Source organism: Coregonus clupeaformis, chromosome 9 (assembly GCF_020615455.1).
Source record: "Coregonus clupeaformis isolate EN_2021a chromosome 9, ASM2061545v1, whole genome shotgun sequence".
Classification (NCBI taxonomy): Eukaryota; Metazoa; Chordata; class Actinopteri; order Salmoniformes; family Salmonidae; genus Coregonus; species Coregonus clupeaformis.
Genome location: NC_059200.1, coordinates 56,080,512 through 56,104,648, shown reverse-complemented (window position 1 = coordinate 56,104,648; position 24,137 = coordinate 56,080,512). Strand labels below are relative to the sequence as shown.

The window sequence follows — 24,137 nt, the reverse complement described above, 5'->3', positions numbered from 1 at the left end:
CGGCAGGATAGAACAGCTACGTCTGGTAAGACGAAGGGTGGGGGTATGTGTCTATTTGTCAATAACAGCTGGTGCGCGATGTCTAATATTAAAGAAGTCTCAAGGGATTGCTCGCCTGAGGTAGAGCACCTCATGATAAGCTTTAGACCACAATATCTACCAAGAGAGTTTTCATCTATTTTATTCATAGCCGTCTATTTACCACCACAAACCGATGCTGGCACTAAGATCACACTCAACGAGTGGTCAGATGACGCAGATGCTACGCTACAGGACTGTTTTGCTAGCAGAGACTGGAATATGTTCCGGGATTCATCCAATGGCATTGAGGAGTATACCACCTCAGTCACCGGCTTCATCAATAAGTGCATCGACGACGTCATCCCCACGGTGACCGTGCGTACATATCCTAACTAGAAGCCATGGATTACAGGCAACATCCGCACTGAGCTAAAGGGTAGAGCTGCCGCTTTCAAGGAGCGGGACACTAATCCGAACGCTTATAAGAAGTCCCGCTATGCCCTCAGACGAACCATCAAACAGGCAAAGTGTCAATACAGGACTAAGATTGAATCCTACTACACCAGCTCTGACGCTCATTGGATGTGGCAGGGCTTGCAAACTATTACGGACTACAAAGGGAAACCCAGCCGCAAACTGCCCAGTGACGCGAGCCTACCAGATGAGCTAAATGCCTTTTTATGCTCGCTTCGAGGCAAGCAACACTGAAGCATGCATGAGAGCACCAGCTGTTCCGGACGACTGTGTGATCACACTCTCCGTAGCCGATGTGAGCAAGACCTTTTAAACAGGTCAGACGGATAACCAGGACGTGTACTACGAGCATTCACTGACATTTTCAACCTCTCCCTGACCAAGTCTGTAATACCTACATGTTTCAAGCAGACCAAAATAGTCCCTGTGCCCAAGAAAGCGAAGGTAACCTGCCTAAATTACTACCGCTCCATAGCACTCACATCGGTAGCCATGAAGTACTTTGAAAGGCTGGCCATGACTCAACACCATCACCCGGAAACCCTAGACCCATTCCAATTCGCATACCGCACCAACAGATCCACAGATGACGCAATCTCAATCGCACTCCACACTGCCCTTTCCGACCTGGACAAAAGGAACACCTATATGAGAATGCTGTTCATTGACTACAGCTCAGCGTTCAACACCATAGTTCCCAGAAAGCTAACTACTAAGTTAAGGAACCTGGGACTAAACACCTCCCACTGTAACTGGATCCTTGACTTCCTGACGGGCCGCCCCCAGGTGGTAAGGGTAGGCAACAACACATCTGCCACACTGATCGTCAACACTGGGGCCCCTCAGGGGTGCGTGCTTAATCCCCTCCTGTACTTCCTGTTCACCCATGACTGCATGGCCAAGCACGACTCCAACACCATCATTAAGTTTGCTGACGACACAACACTGGTAAGCCTGATCACCGACAACGATGAGACAGCCTATAGGGAGGAGGTCAGAGACATGGCAGTGTGGTGCCAAGACACAAACTCTCCTTCAATGTGAGCAAGACAAAGTAGCTGATCGTGGACTACAGGAAAAGGAGGGCTGAAAAGGCCACCATTAACATCGATGAGGCTGTAGTGGAGCGGGTCGAGAGTTTTAAGTTCCTTGGTGTCCACATCACCAACAAACTATCATGGTCCAAACACACCAAGACAGTCGTGAAGAGGGCACAACAACACCTTTTCCCCCTCAGGAGACTGAAAAGATTTGGCATGGGTCCCCAAATCCTCAAAAAATTCTACAGCTGCACCATCGAGAGCATCCTTTCGTGGTCCTCTGTAGCTCAGCTGGTAGAGCACGGCGCTTGTAACGCCAAGGTAGTGGGTTCGATCCCCGGGACCACCCATACACAAAAAAATTTATGCACGCATGACTGTAAGTCGCTTTGGATAAAAGCGTCTGCTAAATGGCATATAATTATTATTGTTATTATTATTATTATTATCCTGACCGGTTGCATCACCACCTGGTATGGCAACTGCTCAGCATCCGACCATAAGGCGCTACAGAGGATAGTGCGTACGGCCCAGTACACCACTGGGGCCAAGCTTCCTGCCATCCAGGACCTATATACTAGGCGGTGTCAGAGGAAGGCCCAAAAGTCATAGACTCTTCTCTCTGCTACCGCACGGCAAGTGGTACCAGAGCACCATGTCTAGGTCCAATGGGCTCCTTAACAGCTTCTACCCCCAAATGATAAGATTGCTGAACAATTCATCAAATGGCCACCCGGACTATCTACATTGACACCCCTAAATTACTTCGACTAACCTGTACCCCCCACATTGACTCTGTACCAGTACCCCCTGTATATAGCCTCGTTATTGTTATTTTATTGTGTTACTTTTCATTTTGTTTATTACTTCAGTTTATTTAGTATATATTTTCTTAACCAACAATTCAGTTCAAGAAATTGAGTTAAGGGCTTGTAAGTAAGCATTTCACGGTAAATGAAATTTGATTTGATTTTGATTTGATTCAATCTTGGTTTCATCAGACCAGAGAATCTCAGAGTCCTTGAGGTGCCTTTTGGCAAACTCCAAGCGGGCTTTTTACTGAGGAGTGGCTTCCGTTTGGCCACTCTACCATAAAGGCCTGATTGGTGGAGTGCTGCAGAGATGGTTGTCCTTCTGGAAGGTTCTCACATCTCCACAGAGGAACTCTAGGGCTCTGTCAGAGTGACCATCAGGTTCTTAGTCACCTCCTTGACCAATGCCCTTCTCCCCCGATTTCTCAGTTTGGCTGGACGGCCAACTCTAGGAAGAGTCTTGGTGGTTCCAAACTTGTTCCATTTAAGAATGATAGAGGCCACCGTGTTCTTGGGGACCTTCAATGCTGCAGAAATATTTTGGTACCCTTCCCCAGATCTGTGCCTCGACAAAATCCTGTCTCGGAGCTCTACGGACAATTCCTTTGACCTCATGGCTTGGTTTTTCCGCTGACATGCACTGTCAATTGTGGAACCTTATATAGACAGGTGTGTGCCTTTCCAAATCATGTCCAATCAATTTTTTACCACAGGTGGACTCCAATGAAGTTGTAAAAACATCTCAAGGATGATCAATGGAAGCAGGATGCACCTGAGATCAATTTTGAGTCTCATAGCAAAGGGTCCTAATACTTATGTAAATAAGGTATTTCTGTTTATATTTTTTATAAATGTGCAAAAAATTCTAAAAAACTGTTTTCGCTTTGTCATTGTTGGGTATTGTGTGTACAGTCGTGGTCAAACGTTTTGAGAATGACACAAATTCTAATTTTCACAAAGTCTGCTGCCTCAGTTTTGATGATGGCAATTTGCATATACTCCAGAATGTCATGAAGAGTGATCAGATTAATTGCAATTAATTGCAAAGTCCCTCTTTGCCATGAAAATGAACTCAATCCCCAAAAAACATTTCCACTGCATTTCAGCCCTGCCACAAAAGGACCAGCTGCCATCATGTCAGTGATTCTCTCGTTAACACAGGTGAGAGTGTTGACGAGGACAAGGCTGGAGATCACTCTGTCATGCTGATTGAGTTAGAATAACAGACTGGAAGCTTTAAAAGGAGGGTGGTCCTTGAAATCATTGTTCTTCCTCTGTTAACCATGGTTACCTGCAAGGAAACACGTGCCGTCATCATTGCTTTGCACAAAAAGAGCTTCACAGGCAAGGAAATTGCTGCTAGTAAGATTGCACCTAAATCAACCATTTATCGGATCAGGAGAGAGAGGTTAAATTGTTGTGAAGAAGGCGTCAGGGCGCCCAAGAAAGTCCAGCAAGAGCCAGGACCGTGTCCTAAAGTTGATTCAGCTGCGGGATCGGGGCACCACCAGTGCCGAGCTTTCTCAGGAATGGCAGCAGGCAAGTGTGAGTGCAGTTGCACGCACAGTGAGGCGAATACTTTTAGAGGATGGCCTGGTGTCAAGTAGGGCAGCAAAGAAGCCACTTCTCTCCAGGAAAAACATCAGGGACAGACCGATATTCTGCAAAAGGTACAGGGATTGGACTGCTGAGGACTGGGGTAAAGTCATTTTCTCTGATGAATCCGCTTTCCGATTGTTTGGGGCATCCGGAAAACACCTTGTCCGGAGAAGACAAGGTGAGCGCTACCATCAGTCCTGTGTCATGCCAACAGTAAAGCATCCTGAGACCATTCATGTGTGGGGTTGCTTCTCAGCCAAGGGAGTGGGCTCACTCACAATTGTGCCTAAGAACACAGCCATGAATAAAGAATGGTACCAACACATCCTCTGAGAGCAACTTCTCCCAACCATCCAAGAACAGTTTGGTGACGACCAATGCCTTTTCCAGCATGATGGAGCACCTTGCCATAAGGCAAAAGTGATAACTAAGTGGCTTGGGGAACAAAACATCAACATTTTGGGTCCATGGCCAGGAAACTCCCCAGACCTAAATCCCATTGAGAACTTGTGGTCGATCCTCAAGAGGCGGGTGGACAAACAAAAACCCACAAATTCTGACAAACTCCAAGCATTGATTATGCAAGAATGGGCATCCGTCAGGATGTGGCCCAGAAGTTAATTGACAGCATGCCAGGGCGGATTGCACAGGTCTTGAAAAACAAGGGTCAACACTGCAAATATTGACTCTTTGCATAAACTTAATGTAATTGTCAATAAAAGCCTTTGACACTTATGGAATGCTTGTAATTATACTTCAGTATACCATAGTAACATCTGACAAAAATATCTCATAACACTGAAGCAGCGAACTTTGTGAAGACCAATACTTGTCATTCTCAAAACGTTTGACCACAACTGTAGATTGATTGAGGAACATTTTTTATTTAATTAATTTTAGAATAAGGCTGTAACGTAACAAAATGTGAATAAAGTCAAGGGGTCTGAATACTTTCCGAATGCACTGTATCTAATGCTCCAAGTCTGTTGTGGTTATTTAGCTAGTCAGAGGTGTCACATCACATTGATCTCAGTGCTTACCTTTGTTTGTGACTATAGAGGGGTCTCTCCCAGCTAGCACATAACGTTCTGAGAACCATACGTTTCCTAGAGCTTGGTGAGAGTGTGGTTGTCCTATGGTTATTTTGCATACAACCTTACAACAAAGTTCTGGGAATGGTGCAGGAGACCCAGCTAGCACATAACATTCTGAGAACCATATGTTTCTTAGGTGTTAATTTCAGTACTTCATCATAACACTTCCTTCATGTTTCCTCATGGTTCTATTTAAAGTCATGGTCTCAAATTGTTCAGAGAATGTTAAAAAACAACGTTCTTCTGTGGGAATTTCAGTACTTCAGCATAACGTTTTCTGCAGATTTCCTCATGGTTCTATTTTAAATCATGTTCTCAGATTTCATAGAACTTTCCATAAAAAAACAGAAAACATTAGTAACGTTCTAAGAATGTTATTTAATAACATATACATTCCGTTCTCAGCGTCAACAAAACTCTCTACTTGTTAAGTGTGTTCAGGTGTGTTGGCCGCACCCACTAATTGGCCACATCTGATCTTAATGAGTGCTAGATTCCTTTGAAATGGGGTCTGTTTGAATAGACTAAAATGAACAGGTTCATGAGTTTAAAAAAACATGGCATGCTAGCTCCATCCTGGTGGTGCCGTGGACTAAATCCATTGATAGGTTTGAATCTCACTGACGTCATGCCACAATAAAAAAAAATGTATGTTTGCATGATTAATGTGTCCTATCTGTGCTTGGAGTTCAAAACAGTTAACCCAAACTAATCTAGCACTGTTATTGACAGTCCTATTGAAACATATTCTCAGAACTTTATTTACCTTCAAATAACCTATAATTTCCATTCTCAGAATGGTAATAAAATCTCCCAGGAAAACTTTCAGGAAACCATAGTAAAACATTCTCAGAATCTCCCTGCAACTTAAAAATGTATGTTCCCAGAACAGAGGAAATGTTCACTTCCGTTCTTAGAACGTTTAAAAAACGGTCAGACTTGGGGGCCAAAAAAGTACATTCCCACAACTAAAATGTGTTAGCTGGGCTGTCCCTTTTAAAATGGGTGTTGGGAGAGGGCACTGTGTGTGTGTGTTTTTTTTACCAGGGGGAGGGGTGTGTGCGTGTAGTGGGGGCAGGAGGGTGTGTGTATTTGTGTGTAGCAGGGGGATGAGTGTGTAGTGGGTGCTGGGGTGTGTGTGTGTGTGAGCGGAGCCACACCCAGGCTGATTGGGGGACCACACCTCCGTGCGGAATCTGCTGCAGCTGGATCACGTCTACCCCTTCTCTCTCTCTCTCTCTCTCTCTCTCTCTCTCTCTCTCTCTCTCTCTCTCTCTCTCTCTCTCTCTCTCTCTCTCTCTCTCTCTCTCTCTCTCTCTCTCTCTCTCTCTCTCTCTCTCTCTCTCTCTCTCTCTCTCTCTCTCTCTCTCTCTCTCTCTCTCTCATTCAATTCAAGGGGCTTTATTGGCATTGGAAACATATGTTTACATTGCCAAAGCAAGTGAAATGGATAAACAAAAGTGAAATAAACTATAAAAAGTGAGCAGTAAATATTACTCACACAAGTTCCAAAAGAATAAAGACATTTCAAATGTCATATTATGTCTATATACAAATCAAATTGTATTTGTCATATGCGCCGAATACAACAGTTGTAGACCTTACAGTGAAATGTTTACTTACAAGCCCTTAACCAACAATGTAGTTTTAAGAAAAATAAGTGTTAAGTAAAAAATAGATAAGTAAAAAAGAAATAACAAATAATGAAAGATAAAATAGTTAAAGGTCAAAAGGTTTGTATAAATATGGGTTGTATTTACAATGGTGTTTGTTCTTTACTGGTTGCCCTTTTCTTGTGGCAACAGGTCACAAATCTTGCTGCTGTGATGACACACTGTGGTATTTCACCCAATAGATATGGGAGTTTATCAAAATTTGATTTGTTTTTTAATTCTTTGTGGGTCTGTGTAATCTGAGGGAAATATATGTCTCTAAATGGTCATACATTTGGCAGGAGGTTAGGAAGTGCAGCTCAGTTTCCACCTCATTTTGTGGGCAGTGTGCACATAGCCTGTCTTCTCTTGAGAGCCAGGTCTGCCTACGGCGACCTTTCTCAATAGCAAGGCTATGCTCACTGAGTCTGTACATAGTCAAAGCTTTCCTTAAGTTTGGGTCAGTCACAGTGGTCAGGTATTCTCTGTTTAGGGCCAAATAGCATTCTAGTTTGCTCTGTTTCTTTGTTTTCGCTTTGTCATTATGGGGTATTATGTGTAGATTGCTAAGGATTTTTTGTATTTAGTCCATTTTAGAGTAAGGCTGTAACGTAACACAATGTGGAAAAAGTCAAGGGGTCTGAATACTTTCCGAAGGCACACATATGTTTTCAATAACATTTTTAGAATGTTTTTTTTAAACGTTACTAATGTCTTTTTTTTGTTTTTTATGGAAAGCTTTCTTAATTTTCTGAGAAAATGACTATAAATATAACCTTGAGGAAGCCTGCAGAAAACGTTATGCTGAAGTTCTGAAATTCCCACAGAAGAACATTTGTTTCTTAACGTTCTCTGAACTATTTGAGAACATTCCCAATGTCAAACCAGTTGGAGAACCTTCCTATAACATGATCTAAAATGTAATTAAATGTAACCATGTTTGAACTTTTTGGAAGTTCCTTAAATGTGCTGAGAATGTTCCAAAGCCAAGCAACTATCCTGCACCATTCCCAGAATGTTGTGGGAAGGTTCTATGCAAAATAACCATAGGACAATCACTCTCTCACCAAGCTCTAAGAAACACATGGTTTTCTGAATGTTATGTGCTAGCTGGGTTTACTGTACTCTACTGTACTGAACTGAACTCTACTCTACTCTACTGTTAATCTATTGCCTGCCTCAGACCACTCGAACTGCTAAGTGCGTCGTTAGATGCTTTATTGCCCTCCAGCGTCACTTTATACACAGAAGATCTCCGCTAAACATAGAATCACATGGTTTGACTGCTGATAACTTCAGAATAAAGTTGACTGCAGTACAAATACAAAGTTGCCAATGTCTTTGCAATTGATACAAACAAGCAACATATAAAAATATGTTTCAAATGAAATCCAAGATGACTGCATTAAAATATAAACAGTAGACTATAGGCCTATTTCAATCACATTGACATACATTTAATGTTCAATCAATTGAGTTCTATTTTGCTACTTGTAGGCGACTGTCTGTAATTTGTCTCAATATATTTCATGATGGGTAGCCTAACGTGTTGAATGATGTGCCAAATCTGTGATTTTGTGCATTTTCTTTCATTGGGCAAGCATTATAATGCAGCTGTAGGTTGTAATATCTCTCTAGGAGCTGATTCGTCATCAGTATTGTAAAATAATTATAATGTTAAGGAAAGATTTTATTGGAGAAAGCTGATCCGAGAGCAGCGCTCCCTTTTTTTCTATCCTATCAGTATCGACACATTCTCCAATGACGCACTTAGAAACTGTTCTCTCTTCTTTGTGATTTGGGAAAAGCATGTTACATCTTTGTCCGTTGTAGGAAAGATGCAAGTCTAAGTTCTATCGCTATCTGTCACACCCTGACCTTAGAGATCACCTGTATTCTCTGTTTGGTTAGGTCAGGGTGTGATTTGGATAGAATCTAGTTGATTCTATTTCTATGTTGGCCGGGTGTGGTTCCCAATCAGAGGCAGCTGTCGATCGTTGTCTCTGATTGGGGATCATACTTAGGCAGCCATTTTGTCTACCTTTAGTTATGGGATCTTGTTTCTGATTCCGTTTGGCTTGTTGGATGTTTAGCCTCTTGAACTTCACATTCAGTTGCTTTTGTTATTTTGTCGGTGTTTATAATAATAAACGACTATGTACACATAACACGCTGCACCTTGGTCCGATCCTTTATACAACAAACGTGACAGAAGATCCCACCACCAACGGACCAAGCAGCGTGAACAGGAGGAGCAGACATCATGGACATGGGAGGAGATATTAGACGGAAAAGGATCATGGACGTGGGAGGAGATCCAGGCAGGTATGGATCGCCTTCCTTGGGAGCAGACAGAGACAGCGAGGGAGAAAAAACGTTGACTCAAAAAGGTCCCGATCACTAAGGAAGCCCGAGAGGCAGCCCCAAGAAAAACATTTTGGGGGGCACATGGGGTGGTGGGCGAAGCAGCAGGAGGCCCTGAAAGACCGGCAGCTCAGCACTCTGAGAGAGCAGACCACCACCTTACGGGGGCTGATAGATAAGAGGGAGCAAGAGCTCTCCCTTCAGAAGGAGGCGCTGCAGGAGGCCCTCAGGGAGAAGGAGTCAGTGGATGCACGGAGAGAGGAGCTGGCTAGGCAACAGGAGGAGCTGAGAGAGGAGTTAACCCTACAGCAAAAGAGAACGCAGTCCTTAGAGCAGAGGCTGGCGGAGCCAGGTTTCAGAGTAGAGCCAACTCCCCGCACTCGCGTTAAGGAGCGTGGGACCATACAGGCACCCTGTTATGCTGTGGTGCGCAGTGTGTTACCAATTTTTATCTTGGTGACTATGGTCCCAGCTGCCTTGAGATCATTGACAAGATCCTCCCGTGTAGTTCTGGGCTGATTCCTCACCGTTCTCATGATCATTGCAACTCCACAAGGTGAGATCTTGCATGGAGCCCCAGGCCGAGGGAGATTGACAGTTATTTTGTGTTTCTTCCTTTTGCGAATAATCGCACCAACTGTTGTCACCTTCTCACCAAGCTGCTTGGTGATGGTCTTGTAGCCCATTCCAGACTTTTTTAGGTCTACAATCTTGTCCCTGAAATCCTTGGAGAGCTCTTTGGTCTTGGCCATGGTGGAGAGTTTGGAATCTGATTGATTGATTGCTTCTGTGGACAGGTGTCTTTTATACAGGTAACAAGCTGACATTAGGAGCACTCCCTTTAAATGACACTATTGGGAAACCAGGCCCTATACTCTACTGTACTGTACTGTCCAACTTGGGAAACACAGACATCTAGGATCGTTTCAGATTTGGTCTGGTCCGGACCAACCAAATGTGGTCTTGTTTGGGGGTGGAGCTCATTACTATAATTGCCAGTGTGTAGAATAATACCCAAATATGCAAAATAAGGATATTACATATTTCTACCTTTGTGTACCTAGATACATCACCATGAAGAGAATGATATTCATATCCATAATTATGCATTTCTGTATAGTACAGATCAGGGACCCATGATGTAAATCCCTTACCGTAATTCAGTTACCGGATGTAAATCCACTTCACCTACTGTAGTTCAATAACCAACATAAAAAATAAAATAAAAACTGAAGGTGTCATGTCATAGCTGACACCCATTCTTTCTGCAGACATCTTTTAATCGTAAATCGGAGCAGATATTTAAGAGTTTTTGTAAAACGTGGTCACATAAAGAACTGAGGGAGATTTTACCGTAATTCTGTTACCAAACTTCTGCACAGTTCTTCCAGTAAATGTTTTTATGAAATGTTCTGTGTAAATTGTTTAATGTAGTCCTTGTGCATAGAGGTTTATGGTTTGTTAAACTTTGAAATCAATGTTTTTTGTTTGGCATACATTTAAAGTGAAAACTCTTGAGTCAAAGCGTAATTGTGTTACTGTGGAATTGTGTGGGTGTGTGTGAGAAAGAGAGAGATTACACAGACCCACAAATAATTCGAAAACAAATCAAATTTTGATAAACTCCCATATCTATTGGGTGAAATACCACAGTGTGCCATCACAGCAGGAATATTTCTGACCTGTTCCTAGAAGAAAAGGGCATCCAGTGTAAATACAACCCATATTTATGTTTATTTATTTTCCCTTTTTACTTTAACTATTTGCACATCGTTATAACACTGTATATAGCCATCATTTTTTATTTTTTTGTCATTTAGCAGACGCTCTTATCCAGAGCGACTTACAGGAGCAATTATGGTTAAGTGCCTTGCTCAAGGGCACATCGACAGATTTTTCACCTAGTCGTTTCGGGGATTAGAACCAGCAACCTTTTGGTTACTGGCACAACGCTCTTAACCACTATTATATATTTCACTTGCTTTGGCAATGTAAACTTAAATTGAAAGAGATTGAGAGAGCGAGAGAGATTGAGTCTCTCTCTCCACTCCCCTCTGCTTCTAGAGAAGGGTGTGACTGCCTACCAGTGAGAGAGAGGGAGTGGACATTTCTGTTGAGCTACTCCTCCCTGTTTCTCTCTTTCTCTTTCGCTCTCATTCCCTTACCGGCAGGGCTAGGATTAGGCTTTCTCTCTCTCTCTCTCTACTTATATATCCCTCTTTCCTTCTCTTTTCCTCTCACATAAACCTACTCTTTATTGTATTTCTCTCTACTCCAAATTAGTATTTTTGTTTCTGCATAGTACAGTTTCTGAGTAGTAGGCCTCTATCACATCTGTTTGTGTTGTATGTCAGGGTATGTAGCAGTTGGCTAACATGTCATCTCTCCCAGTGTAGCAGTAGTGTAACTGTGCCCCTGTACAGATAACTGTGTGTATCTCTCTCGCTCTCTGTTATTTATATGCATTATGTGTCTAACATGTAATCTCTCCCAGTCTCTCTTCTCCATATGTACTACTACTGGCTAACAGTCCTCTCTCTCCCTCTCCTCTGCAGTGCCTGTCGAGTCCTAAGGCCAGTGGTGGTGCCAGCTCCCAACCACAACCCAAGGAGCCCCAACCCAAGAAGGAGTCCCAACCCCAGCAGCCCAAGTTGCCCAAGAAGGAACCCAAGACGGAGCTCCAGACAACGGTGAGAGATTGAAGGAGGGGTGGAAGAGTGGGGTAGAGGGACAGTGAGCGAGGAATAGAGGGATGGGTGGAGGAGTTGGGCTAGAGGGACGGTGAGAGAAAGGAGGGAAAGATGTATGGAGGGGTTGGGGAGTGTGGGGTGGTGAAGAAGAGGGGGGTAGATGACTTAAATTGGAGAGAAAGATAGAGAAAGAGTTCTGGATGGATGGTTGTAGAGAGCGAGGCTAAATGAAATCAAGTCTGGGTCTGTCTGTGGACTGTTAGAGGGCGGAGAAAATGGTGGGGTGGAGATGACTGGCTGGAGAGGAGGAGAGAGAGGGAGCGAGAGAAGGGTGTAGAGCAGGGCTGTTCAATGTCGGTCCTGAAGGGCCAAAGCACTTCTGGTTTTCATCCTGTCCTTCTAATCAGGGACTGATTCAGATCTGGGACACCAGGTGAGTGTAATTAACTACCAGGTAGAAACAAAAAACAGAAGTGTTTCGGCCCTCCAGGACCGGAATTGAACAGCCCTTGTGTGGAGGGTGTGGATGGTTAGATAAGAAGAGTGAGGGTGGGGGCGGTTGGTTGGATGGAGAAGGGGACTAGCAGAGTGGGTGGGGTTCGTTGGGTGAGCTGGGGCCTTATTTAGGACTGTGCAAACTAAGTTTCATAAAATTCAGATAGAAATGTATTGTGTAGGACAGATTCCTTGTCATGCAGAAAGGGGAATCATGCCAGCTCTATAGGTTTACATTACATTTCTATGTGCATCATTGTGAATGTAGAGAGAGAGTTGGGTGAGCTGTACAAAGTTACAGCGATATAATGTTTTTGTAATGTTACCCATAATGTTCCCCTAATATTTTTCAGTTAGTTAGGGGAACTTTCTATCTATGTTAGCAAAAACCTTAGGAGAACCTTTTTAGTATGTTTCGTTGTTAAAGCTAGGAGAACATTCCCTTAATGTCAAGCAGAACTTATCTAGAACGTGGTTGCCATGTTCTCAGAATATACAATATACATTTCATGAGAACATTGCAAGAACATTCCTGTGTCCAGTTTTCTGAGGGTTAGGAGAATATTCCATCAACGTCACATCAAACATACACAGAACATGATTGCCATGTTCTCAGAATATGATATTAATGTTCTAGACATGTTTCATGGAACATTGCAATAACATTCATGTGTCCAGTTTTCTGAGGGTTAGGAGAATATTCCATGAATGTCCCACCAATCATACACAGAACATTTACATTTACATAATTTAGCAGACGCTCTTATCCAGAGCGACTTACAAATTGGTGCATTCAACTTATGATAGCCAGTGGGACAACCACTTTTTTAATTTTTTAATTTATGTATTTTTTATGGGGGGTGGGGGAAGAAGGATTACTTTATACTATTCCAGGTATTCCTTAAAGAGGTAGGGTTTCAAGTGTCTCCGGAAGGTGGTCAGTGACTCCGCTGTCCTGGCCTCATGGGGAGCTTGTTCCACCATTGGGGTGCCAGAGCAGCGAATAGCTTTGACTGGGCTGAGCGGGAACTGTGCTTCCGTAGAGGTAGGGGAGCTAGCAGGCCAGAGGTGGATGAACGTAGTGCCCTCGTTTGGGTGTAGGGTCTGATCAGAGCCTGAAGGTAAGGAGGTGCCGTTCCCCTCACAGCTCCGTAGGCAAGCACCATGGTCTTGTAGTAGATGCGAGCCTCAACTGGAAGCCAGTGGAGTGTGCGGAGGAGCGGGGTGACATGAGAGAACTTGGGAAGGTTGAACACCAGACGGGCTGCAGCGTTCTGGATAAGTTGTAGGGGTTTAATGGCACAGGCAGGGAGCCCAGCCAACAGCGAGTTGCAGTAATCCAGACGGGAGATGACAAGTGCCTGGATTAGGACCTGTGCATAGTCAACGTAGCTACTAGAACTAAGGTGTTAGTAAACCTGCTACAATCATGCAGTAGAGAGCAGCAAGCAGCAAGCAGTTACACCACAGGCACCGGTGGCAATAAATTAATAAAACCAAAAGCTTACCTTGACTTGGAAGCGTTCCAGTGTTGGATAGCCATAGCCAGCTAGCTAAAATAGTATCCCTCTCTGTTTGAGCCGGGTGTTTGAGTAGGCTAAACTAGCTAGCTGCATTTGCTAGCTGATTAAGTGAAAGTGAAAAAAAAATACAACAAAATATAGCTCTCGCTCTCTCATTCGCTTCTCCTTCATTTTTGAAGAAATGAATTTGTTCAAAACTGTTCAACTATTGTCTTTCTCTCTCTGAGTCAACTACTCACCACATTTGATGGACTGCAGTGCTTGCTAGCTGTAGCTTATGGTTTCAGTACTAGATTAATTATCTGATCCTTTGATTGGGTGGACACCATGTCAGTTCATGCTGCAAGAGCTCTGATAGGTTGGAGGACGTCCTCCGGAAGTTGTCATAATTATGGGTAAGTCTATGGGAAGAGGTGAGAACCACTAGATTTTATATTGAAGTCAATGTACCCAGAGGAGGACGGAAAGTAGCTGTCCTCCAGCTACACCATGGTGCTACCCTACAGAGTGCTGTTGAGGCTACTATAGACCTTCATTGCAAAACAGTGTGTTTTAATCAATTATTTGGTGACGTGAATATATTTAGTATAGTTTTACCTAAAAAGGCTACCTTATTTTATGTTTCACTATTTTTATTTTTATGAAATTCACTGAGGAGGATGGTCCTCCACTTCCTCCTCTGAGGAGCCTCCACTGGTGTGTGGGTATCCTTTACCTTGTCAACAGACAAAGAGCTTTGAATGGATCAGTGGTTCACCAATCAGGGCTTTGATTGGCTTGGCAACAGTAAGACGTGATGTGTAATGAAAATTTTTTGGGACCCATAAATGTAATTGCAAAGTTCCCATGAAATGTATCTAGAACATTAAAGTGGAACTGACAGCGTTTTAACTACTTTGCAGATATGAAACAAACAGACAATCATAATAACAATAAAACATATCAAATTCCCAGTTTATGCTACAAACTTTGTCAATCAAATGTATTCGGCATCTATCAAATGGGCGGGCAGGCACGTTCCCATTCAGTTGTCAAAACATGGGTTGGGACAAGCATGCATTGGCAGGCAAGCTGCAGAAAGACAAGCAGGCTACTATTCCCCATAGTTTCAGTGCAATTTTGACAGCCAACTAGCTGAAAAGGTTTGAGAGGGTTTATCTAATGTTCCCTCGTTAGATTTGAGCTCATCTCGCTCTGGCTAGCATTAGTTGATCTTGTTGTTGTTGATGCGCATAACTGAGGTTGTTTGATCAATAGGACTGTAAAGTTCCCAAATGTCAGAGGACTCCCATGTAGCTCAGTTTGTAGAGCATGGCGCTTGCAACGCCAGGGTTGTGGGTTCGTTTCCCACGGGGGGCCAGTATGAAAAATGTATGCACTCACTAACTGTAAGTCGCTCTGGATAAGAGCGTCTGCTAAATGACTATAATGTAAAATGTATTTACATATTTGCAGATATCCATTCAGGTGTATTTTTTGGCAAATGCATTCTAATGATCTGAAGTTGCACTATTGCTACTGCCTGTAAACACACAGTCCAGTTCAAAGTAAATGATGGCAGCCCGTGTGGAAAATGGCTTATTTGCATAAAGGCCTACTGTAGCTCTGATTGGCTATGGCGCACCGGTCTGCCTAGACTCCGGTCTTGGACGAGACATATGTTTTTATTCGGTTATTTGTCTATTAATTGTCCAAACGCATGGCCGCTTTCCCACTCTATATTGCTATAGAACTTTCACAAATGCCTTAGTCTATGTCATTCTCAAACATTCTATACATTTATGAAAATGTGAAAATGACCATATCTAAGTGCTTGCTTGTCAGAAAATGAAAAAATATAAAAAGTGTCATATTCTTCCAGGGGGTGTATATGAACAGATTTTAATACGATTTTATCTCGCTAAAACGCTATCAGTTCCATTTTAATATATTATGTTCTGAGAACATGGCAACCATTTTCTGTGTATGTTTGGTGGGATGTTGATGGAATATTCTCCTAACCCACAGAGAACTGGACACATTAAGGTTCTTGCAACATTCCAATTAAGTGTTTAGAACATTAATACAGTGAGGGGAAAAAAGTATTTGATCCCCTGCTGATTTTGTATTTCCCACTGACAAAGACATGATCAGTCTATAATTTTAATGGTAGGTTTATTTGAACAGTGAGAGACAGAATAACAACAACAAAAATCCAGAAAAACGCATGTCAAAAATGTTATCAATTGATTTGCATTTCAATGAGGGAAATAAGTATTTGACCCCTCTGCAAAACATGACTTAGTACTTGGTGGCAAACCCTTGTTGGCAATCACAGAGGTCAGACGTTTCTTGTAGTTTGCGACCAGGTTTGCACACATCTCAGGAGGGACTTTGTCCCACTCCTCTTTGCAGATCTTCTCCAAGTCATTAAGGTTTCGAGGCTGACGTTTGGCAACTCAAACCTTCAGCTCCCTCCACATATTTTCTATGGGATTAAGGTCTGGAGACTGGCTAGGCCACTCCAGGACCTTAATGTGCTTCTTCTTGAGCCACTCCTTTGTTGCCTTGGCCATGTGTTTTGGGTCATTGTCATGCTGGAATACCCATCCACGACCCATTTTCAATGCCCTGGCTGAGGGAAGGAGGTTCTCACCCAAGATTTGACGGTACATGGCCACGTCCATCGTCCCTTTGATGCGGTGAAGTTGTCCTGTCCCCTTAGCAGAAAAACACCCCCAAAGCATAATGTTTCCACCTCCATGTTTGACGGTGGGGATGGTGTTCTTGGGGTCATAGGCAGCATTCCTCCTCCAAACACGGCGAGTTGAGTTGATGACAAAGAGCTCGATTTTGGTCTCATCTGACCACAACACTTTCACCCAGTTCTCCTCTGAATCATTCAGATGTTCATTGGCAAACTTCAGACTGGCCTGTATATGTGCTTTCTTGAGGAGGGGGGACCTTGCGGGCGCTGCAGGATTTCAGTCCTTCACAGCGTAGTGTGTTACCAATTGTTTTCTTGGTGACTATGGTCCCAGCTGCCTTGAGATCATTGACAAGATCCTCCCGTGTAGTTCTGGGCTGATTCCTCACCGTTCTCATGATCATTGCAATTCCACGAGGTGAGATCTTGCATGGAGCCCCAGGCCGAGGGAGATTGACAGTTATTTTGTGTTTCTTCCATTTGCGAATAATTGCACCAACTGTTGTCACCTTCTCACCAAGCTGCTTGGCGACGGTCTTGTAGCCCATTCCAGCCTTGTGTAGGTCTACAATCTTGTCCCTGACATCCTTGGAGAGCTCTTTGGTCTTGGCCATGGTGGAGAGTTTGGAATCTGATTGATTGATTGCTTCTGTGGACAGGTGTCTTTTATACAGGTAAAAAACTGAGATTATGAGCACTCCCTTTAAGAGTGTGCTCCTAATCTCAGCTCGTTACCTGTATAAAAGACACCTGGGAGCCAGAAATCTTTCTGATTTGAGAGGGGGTCAAATACTTATTTCCCTCATTTAAAATGCAAATCAATTTATAACATTTTTGACATGCGTTTTTCTGGATTTTTTTGTTGTTATTTGGTCTCTCACTGTTCAAATAAACCTACCATTAAAATTATAGACTGATCATTTCTTTGTCAGTGGGCAAACGTAAAAAATCAGCAGGGGATCAAATACTTTTTTCCCTCACTGTATCTTATATTCTGAGAACATGGCATCCATGTTCTGTGTATGTTTGGTGGGACATTGATGGAATATACTTCTAACCCACAGAAAACTGGACACCTGAATGTTCTTGCAACGTTCTCATTTAACGTGTCTAGAACATTAATATATTAAGTTCTGAAAACGTGGTAACCACGATCTGGGTAAGTTCTATTTGACATTAAGGGAATGGTCTCTTGGAAACATTCCTTGCACATCATGGGAACATTCTTATGAAAATGTTAGTTAATGACTTAATGAGACTCTTAAGAGAACGTTCTCTAAAGTTGTGGGAATATTTGTTTTTACCTGGGAGAGCTTTTAGATATAAATATGTTGTTGTGTATAATAGATTCTCTGTCATGTGAAATAGGGAATCTGGGACTGGTTGGGTCATTGTTGCATTAGGCCTTGTTTGAGAGGGGTGTGGTTGGGTTGTCGTGTGTGTGGGAGCCACCCAGTATGAACACAGCAGGATAGTGGGTTTCCTGTCCATAGATAAGGGGTTCGTCCCAAATGGCACCGTATTCCCTACATAGTGCTCAACCTTTGACCAGAGCCCTATAGGCCTGGTCACAAGTAGGGCACTATAAATGGATATGGGCTGCAATTTGGGACACAGCTAAGGCCTTAGGTTGCCAAACACATCTGACAGACTGACTGCTACATGGACTCTACTGTGGGCTCTTCTGAGGGGCTCGACTGGGCACTGTTTAGTATGACATATCTGGAGAAAACCGAGGCAAAAAGTCATGTTTTTATTGCACAGTTCAAGTTAATTAAAACAAAAAAGTCTCCCATTTCGTGCCTACTGAACAGGACCCTGGTCTGGACCCTCCCGGACTCTCTTAGTTGTAACAGTCAGAGCTAAAAGGTTGTTAAGCTGGACTGAGCAAGGAACTGGGAGATGGATAGAGACTGAGAGAAGAGAGAAAGGGAGAGAATGTAAGAGATGCACATGGTGAGAGGAAAAGAGAGAACTAGATGATTAAAGTGTTGAGCAGGTCCAGTGGTTCCCAGGTCCATGCCAGCAGACGTATCACCCCCCCCCCCACACACACACACACACACACACACGCACACACACTCACTCAATGAGATGCATAAGTATAGTAGTACACATACATTCACAACCTGCTTTGTCTACCCCCCACCGCTATTTCTTTCTTTCTCTCTCTCTCTCTCTCTCTCTCTCTCTCTCTGAGTCTCGCCTAGGCCCCTAATAGGATATATCGATGGAGGCTTCCGCTCTCTGGTAGCCATAGCAACGGGACTCTGGCGGGAGTTGGAAAGACTGTTATTTAGCCTGCCTGCCCACACCCCTCCCTACCCCCCTCCTTCCCTCACACACACCCCTCCTCCACCCTTTCACTGCTACCCCACCCCCTCATTTGCAACCTTCCCCTCCATCCCCCACAACACACCACTACAGCCAAAGGCACAAACAAATACACACAGTAAAAATGACACGCACGCGCGCACACACACACATAGAAGACTTGTTACCTGCTAGCAATACACACTCTCATTTGGATACTTTCTCTGGCTCTCTCGCAATCTCTCTCTCACAAACGCATACACACACAAACAGTGAGGCACTCAGAGTATGCACATAGACAGGGACTTGTCCTCCAGCGAACTGGAGCACTCATGCACAATGATGTGTTCCACACCCTCTCTACGCCATTTGCACACACACGCACACAATCTTGTACAGCTAACCTTGTGGGGACACACAATTCAGTCCCATTCAAAATCCTATTTTCCCTAACCCTAAACCTAACCCGTACTCTTACCCTTACCCTAACCCTAAACCTAACCCTAGCTCCTAACCCTAAAACTAACCCTCGCTCCTAACCCTGAACCTTAACGTAATTCTAACCCTAACACTAATTCTAACCTTAACCCTAAACCCCCTACAAAAAGCATTTGACCTCATGGGGACTAACAAAATGTCCCCAGTTGGTAAAATTTGTTTGTTTACTATTCTTGTGGGGACTTTTGGTCCCCACAAGAATAGTTAAACACGTCCACACACACACACACACATTTACATTTTAGTCATTTAGCAGACGCTCTTATCCAGAGCGACTTACAGTTAGTGAATGCATACATCATTTTTTTATTTTTTTTCATACTGGCCCCCCGTGGGAATCGAACCCACAACCCTGGCGTTGCAAACGCCATGTTCTACCAACTGAGCTACATCCCCACACATTACTGTAGTATTGCTAGGATGCAGCTAGCTCTATTCTCCATCTCTATTCACCCTCAGTCAGTCATGGTGCAGAGTGATGATGTCATCGTTGGCCAGCGCAAGTTAGTTCTCCTCCTGGACCAGAAATAACAGTAACTCCACGTCAGGTTGTGTGTATGTGTGTGTCATGTTGGGTTGTGGCATTGTCTGAAATAATCAGTCATATTCAACACTTTACATTGACATGTTTGTTTTTCTTTGGGTTAGACTGACAGCTCTCCATTTTGTGTGTTTGTGTCATGCACTTAGATTCTGTGTTTCCAACTGTTGTAACTACAATCAACATTGGGCTCCACCCTGCTTTTAAAGCAAAGATTACAGGGAGGTTAATTTAAGATTATTGCTAAGGGAGTATCACAGCACCAGAAAATAAACACACTGTCAATATTTGGACAGTTAGGTGGTAAATACTTTGACACAGTTTGATGTCAGTCAGCTCTGCTTTCTTGTTGTTGTTGTCCACTTGTAGGCTGTTAAATATTTATGTATTAGCCCTAGGGTATGTGTTTCCGCCTGTGTTAACCCCTTACACTCGTGGGAATTGGCCTATATGGATAGGGCTAAATTGAAATGTTTCTTACATAATAAATATCGAAAGCATATGGTAGATATTAAAAGGGAACATTTACATTTACATTTTAGTCATTTAGCAGATGCTCTTATCCAGAGCGACTTACGATTCGTGCATGCATCTTAAGATAGCTAGGTGGGACAACCACATATCACAGTCATAGTAAGTAAAATGTGTCATCAATAAAGTAGCTATCAGCAAGGTCAGAGCTGATGTTTGTTTGTAGAGAATGACAGGGTGTTGTCCAGGGTCACGCCAAGGTTCTTTGCACTCTGCCACCGTGGAGTTGTCAACCGTGATGGAGAGGTCTTGGAGCGGGCAGTTCTGTGTGAGTGGGACCAGTGGACTCAATAGGTTTACTGAATGAGGAGCGGATGTCATCAAAAGTTATTTTCAAAGTGGAACAGTTTGTCGATTATGGGAAAATTATTAGACTAAAGGTGAGGACACAAAAGTTCAAAGTGGAACAGTTTGTCGATTATGGGAAAATTGTTAGACTAATTGTGAGGACACAAAAGTTCACCTGACATGAGTGAATCCAAAACATTACACTCTTGATTTTATGTGCATTTATATTTACTGTAATTTACGCCAGATTTGTTCATAACAAAATCTGAAAATATTCGGGATACATTCAGTAACATAGTACGTTTTTACATTTGGGGTAGGTGCAACATTATTATTATAATCCTCAACGTCTAATTTACAGCATTTCCCCCACTCAGACAACATAAAAATGTGCTAAAGTTGCCCAATTAGCGGTAGGGATGGGCGCAACTGCTTGCCGCGCGTGGTACTCAAGTTCAGAACGGCTGTCAGTCAAAGCCCATACAGAGCTGTGAAGCAGAGACCCTAATCTCTGACGTCATGTATAGCATGTTACTGTACAGCTACTTTGTTCCAATTTAGGCACCCTTTACGAGTATAAAGGCACACTGGTCGGTGTTCAGTGGTTTTTGAAGTAGTCTGTGAGAAGGGAAGAGTTGGTTGGTTGGTACGCAAAGAGTCAGACCAGGGTGGACAGGAGTGGGAGATTTATACAGTGTAGAGGGTGCAGTTAGGGTGGACGGCAGAGTGCTGTGTGTCATTCCCCTCAGTGCTGGGCAGGAATGTCTGCGTGCTCCACAGCTAATATCACTCCCAGCTGTTGCCTTTCCTCTCTGCCTTAACTCTGTCCTCACACCCTGCCTCGGGACACAGGCCTCCTCTCCTGGCACACACACACTACGCACACACACACAGACACGTACGCACACACACGTGTACAGTGGGGTCCAAAATTATTGACACCCTTGATAAAGATGAGAAATAACCTGTATAAAAATCAATCATTCAAATAATGAGCTATTTGGAAAATTATATTTTTGATACATTTGGAAAGTATATTATTTTATATATTATTTTATACTAAGACAATTGCCCAGAGAAAGAGATTTTGTTTAACAAGTAATATTTAATTTTCTCAAAAAGGTAGGGCTCAAAATTGACACCCCTAAAGATTCTTATAAAGTAGTCAAAAGTTTAGTATTTGGTCCCATATTCCTAGCACGCAATGACTACATCAAGCTTGCAACTGCAAATGCATCCAAAAAGTTTGTAGAGTCACAAGCTTAATGTAGTCATTGCGTGCTAGGAATATGGGACCAAACACTAAACTTATGAATACTTTATTTATACGAATCTTTATCAAGGGTGTCAATAATTTTAGACCCCACTACACTATACAGGCTAACGCAACATACACACAAGCCATATGCAAACATACTTAACTGGCAAAACAAGCCAGTGTGTCAATGACAAAGCTACAGCTGGAAGGAGATAAAGAAACGGATGTAGAGAGAGGTGAATGAGGGTGACGGAAAGACTGATGTCCCATGTGGAGACCAGCCACACAGTTACGATAGCTATGATGAAACCCGCCCATCAATCCTTGACATCATCTACCTCCGCTATCTAGTTGGCTCAGCTGTATGGCTCAGCTGTATGGCTCAGCTGTAACTGGAACACAACAGTGTTCACTCAATCATCATGGGCCTTGACCAGCGAGGATGACAGTGCCCTAGCCACTTCTTCTCTGCTGTCTCTGTCTCTCTCTCTCTCAATTTATTTCAATTCAATGGGGCTTTATTGGCATGGGAAACGTGTGTTTACATTGCCAAAGCAAGTAAAAAAACTAAAACAAAACAACAGACAAAAACAATCAGACATTAACAGTAAACATTACACACACACAAAGTTTCAAGAGAATAACATTGTTTAAAATATATTAGTATTAAAATCTGGTATAACATTTAAAATGTTACATAAGCTATGTACAATGTTGTGACAATGTGCAAAGAGTAGAATGTACAAATGATGGGGGAAATAAATAGGCCGATACAGGTTATATTTACCTTGGTGTTTCTGACCCACTGGTTGACCTTTTCTTGTAGCAGCAGGTCACACATTTTGCTGCTGGGATTGCACACTGTGGTATTTCGCCTAACAGATACGGGAGTTTGTCCAAAAAAGAATAGTGTTCGGATTCTTAATGGGTTTGTGTAATTTCAGGTAAATATGTGTCTCTTATATGGTTATACATTTGGCAGGAGGTTAGAAAGTGCAGCTCGGGTTCCACCTATTTTTTGGGGCAGTGGCCACATATCCTGTCTTCTCTTGAGAGCCAGGTCTGCCTATGGCGACCTCTCTCAATAGCAAGGCTACAGTGGCGTGCGAAAGTATTCACCCCCTTGGCATTTTTCCTATTTTGTTGCCTTACAACCTGGAATTAAAATAGATTTTTGGGGGGGTTGTATCATTAGATTCACACAACATGCCTACTACTTTGAAGATGCAAAATATTTTTTATTGTGAAACAAACAAGAAATAAGACAAAAAAAAAACTTGAGCGTGCATGACTATTTTTCATTTCACTTCACCAATTTGGACTATTTTGTGTATGTCCATTACATGAAATCCAAATAAAAATCAATTTAAATTACAGGTTGTAATGCAACAAAATAGGAAAAACACCAAGGGGGATGAATACTTTTGCAAGGCACTGTATGCTCTGAGTCTACATAGTCAAGGCTTTTCTTAGCTTTGGGTCAGTCATAGTGGTCAGGTATTCTGCCATCGTTTACTCTCTGTTTAGGGCAAGGTAGCATTACAATATTTTTTGGGTTGATTCTTGCCAATTTGTCAAGTAGTTCTCTTTTTGTTTTCTCATGATTTGGTTGGGTGTAATTGTGTTGCTGTCCTGGGGCTCTGTGGGTTCTGTATTTGTGAACAGAGCCCCAAAACCATCTGGCTGAGGGGACTCTTCTCTAGGTATATCCTTGCAGGTTAGGGCTTTGTGATGGAAGGTTTGGCATCACTTTCCTTTAGGTGGTTGCGGAATTCAATGACTGTTGGGTGTTTGTCCCATTTTGTACATTATTGGCTGGTGAGTGGACCCCAGACCTCACAACCATACAGGACAATGGGTTGTATAACTGATTGGAGTATTTTTAGCCAGATCCTTGCCTTGTCTCTCAGTTCATTCACAGCCTTGTGGAAGTTCCCTGTGGTGCTGATGTTTAGCCCGAGGTATGTGTAATTCTTTGATGTAATTTCAACTTGAATGGCATGCTATGCACGGTTGATTGTATGCCTTTTGATGTGTTTATACAGTGCATTCTGAAATAGTTCAGACCCCTTCACTTTTTCCACACTTTGTTACGTTACAGCCTTATTCTAAAAATGGATTCAATTGTTTGTTTTTTCTCATCAATCTACACACAATACCCCATAATGAAAAAGCAAATTATTATTTATCTTTTACTAGTTTATTAAAATGTATAATATATAAGTATTCAGACCCTTAAACTCAGTACCTTGTTGAAG

The 24,137-nt window shown here is 42.8% G+C and overlaps 1 protein-coding gene across 3 annotated transcripts in view; it reads left to right on the top strand.

Moving 5' to 3' along the window:
• The window catches only part of LOC121574117 (Krueppel-like factor 8), a 93,403-nt gene that overhangs the window by 49,421 nt on the left and 19,845 nt on the right, over positions 1 to 24,137 (top strand). For 2 of the 3 annotated variants that reach the window (XM_041886723.2, XM_041886722.2), the window contains exon 2: positions 11,612 to 11,746. In XM_041886723.2, coding sequence (XP_041742657.1) covers positions 11,612 to 11,746 — 135 coding nt within the window. Of the gene's footprint in view, positions 1 to 11,220; positions 11,412 to 11,611; positions 11,747 to 24,137 lie in introns of those variants that run through there. The other variant, XM_041886724.1, reaches the window with a different exon arrangement.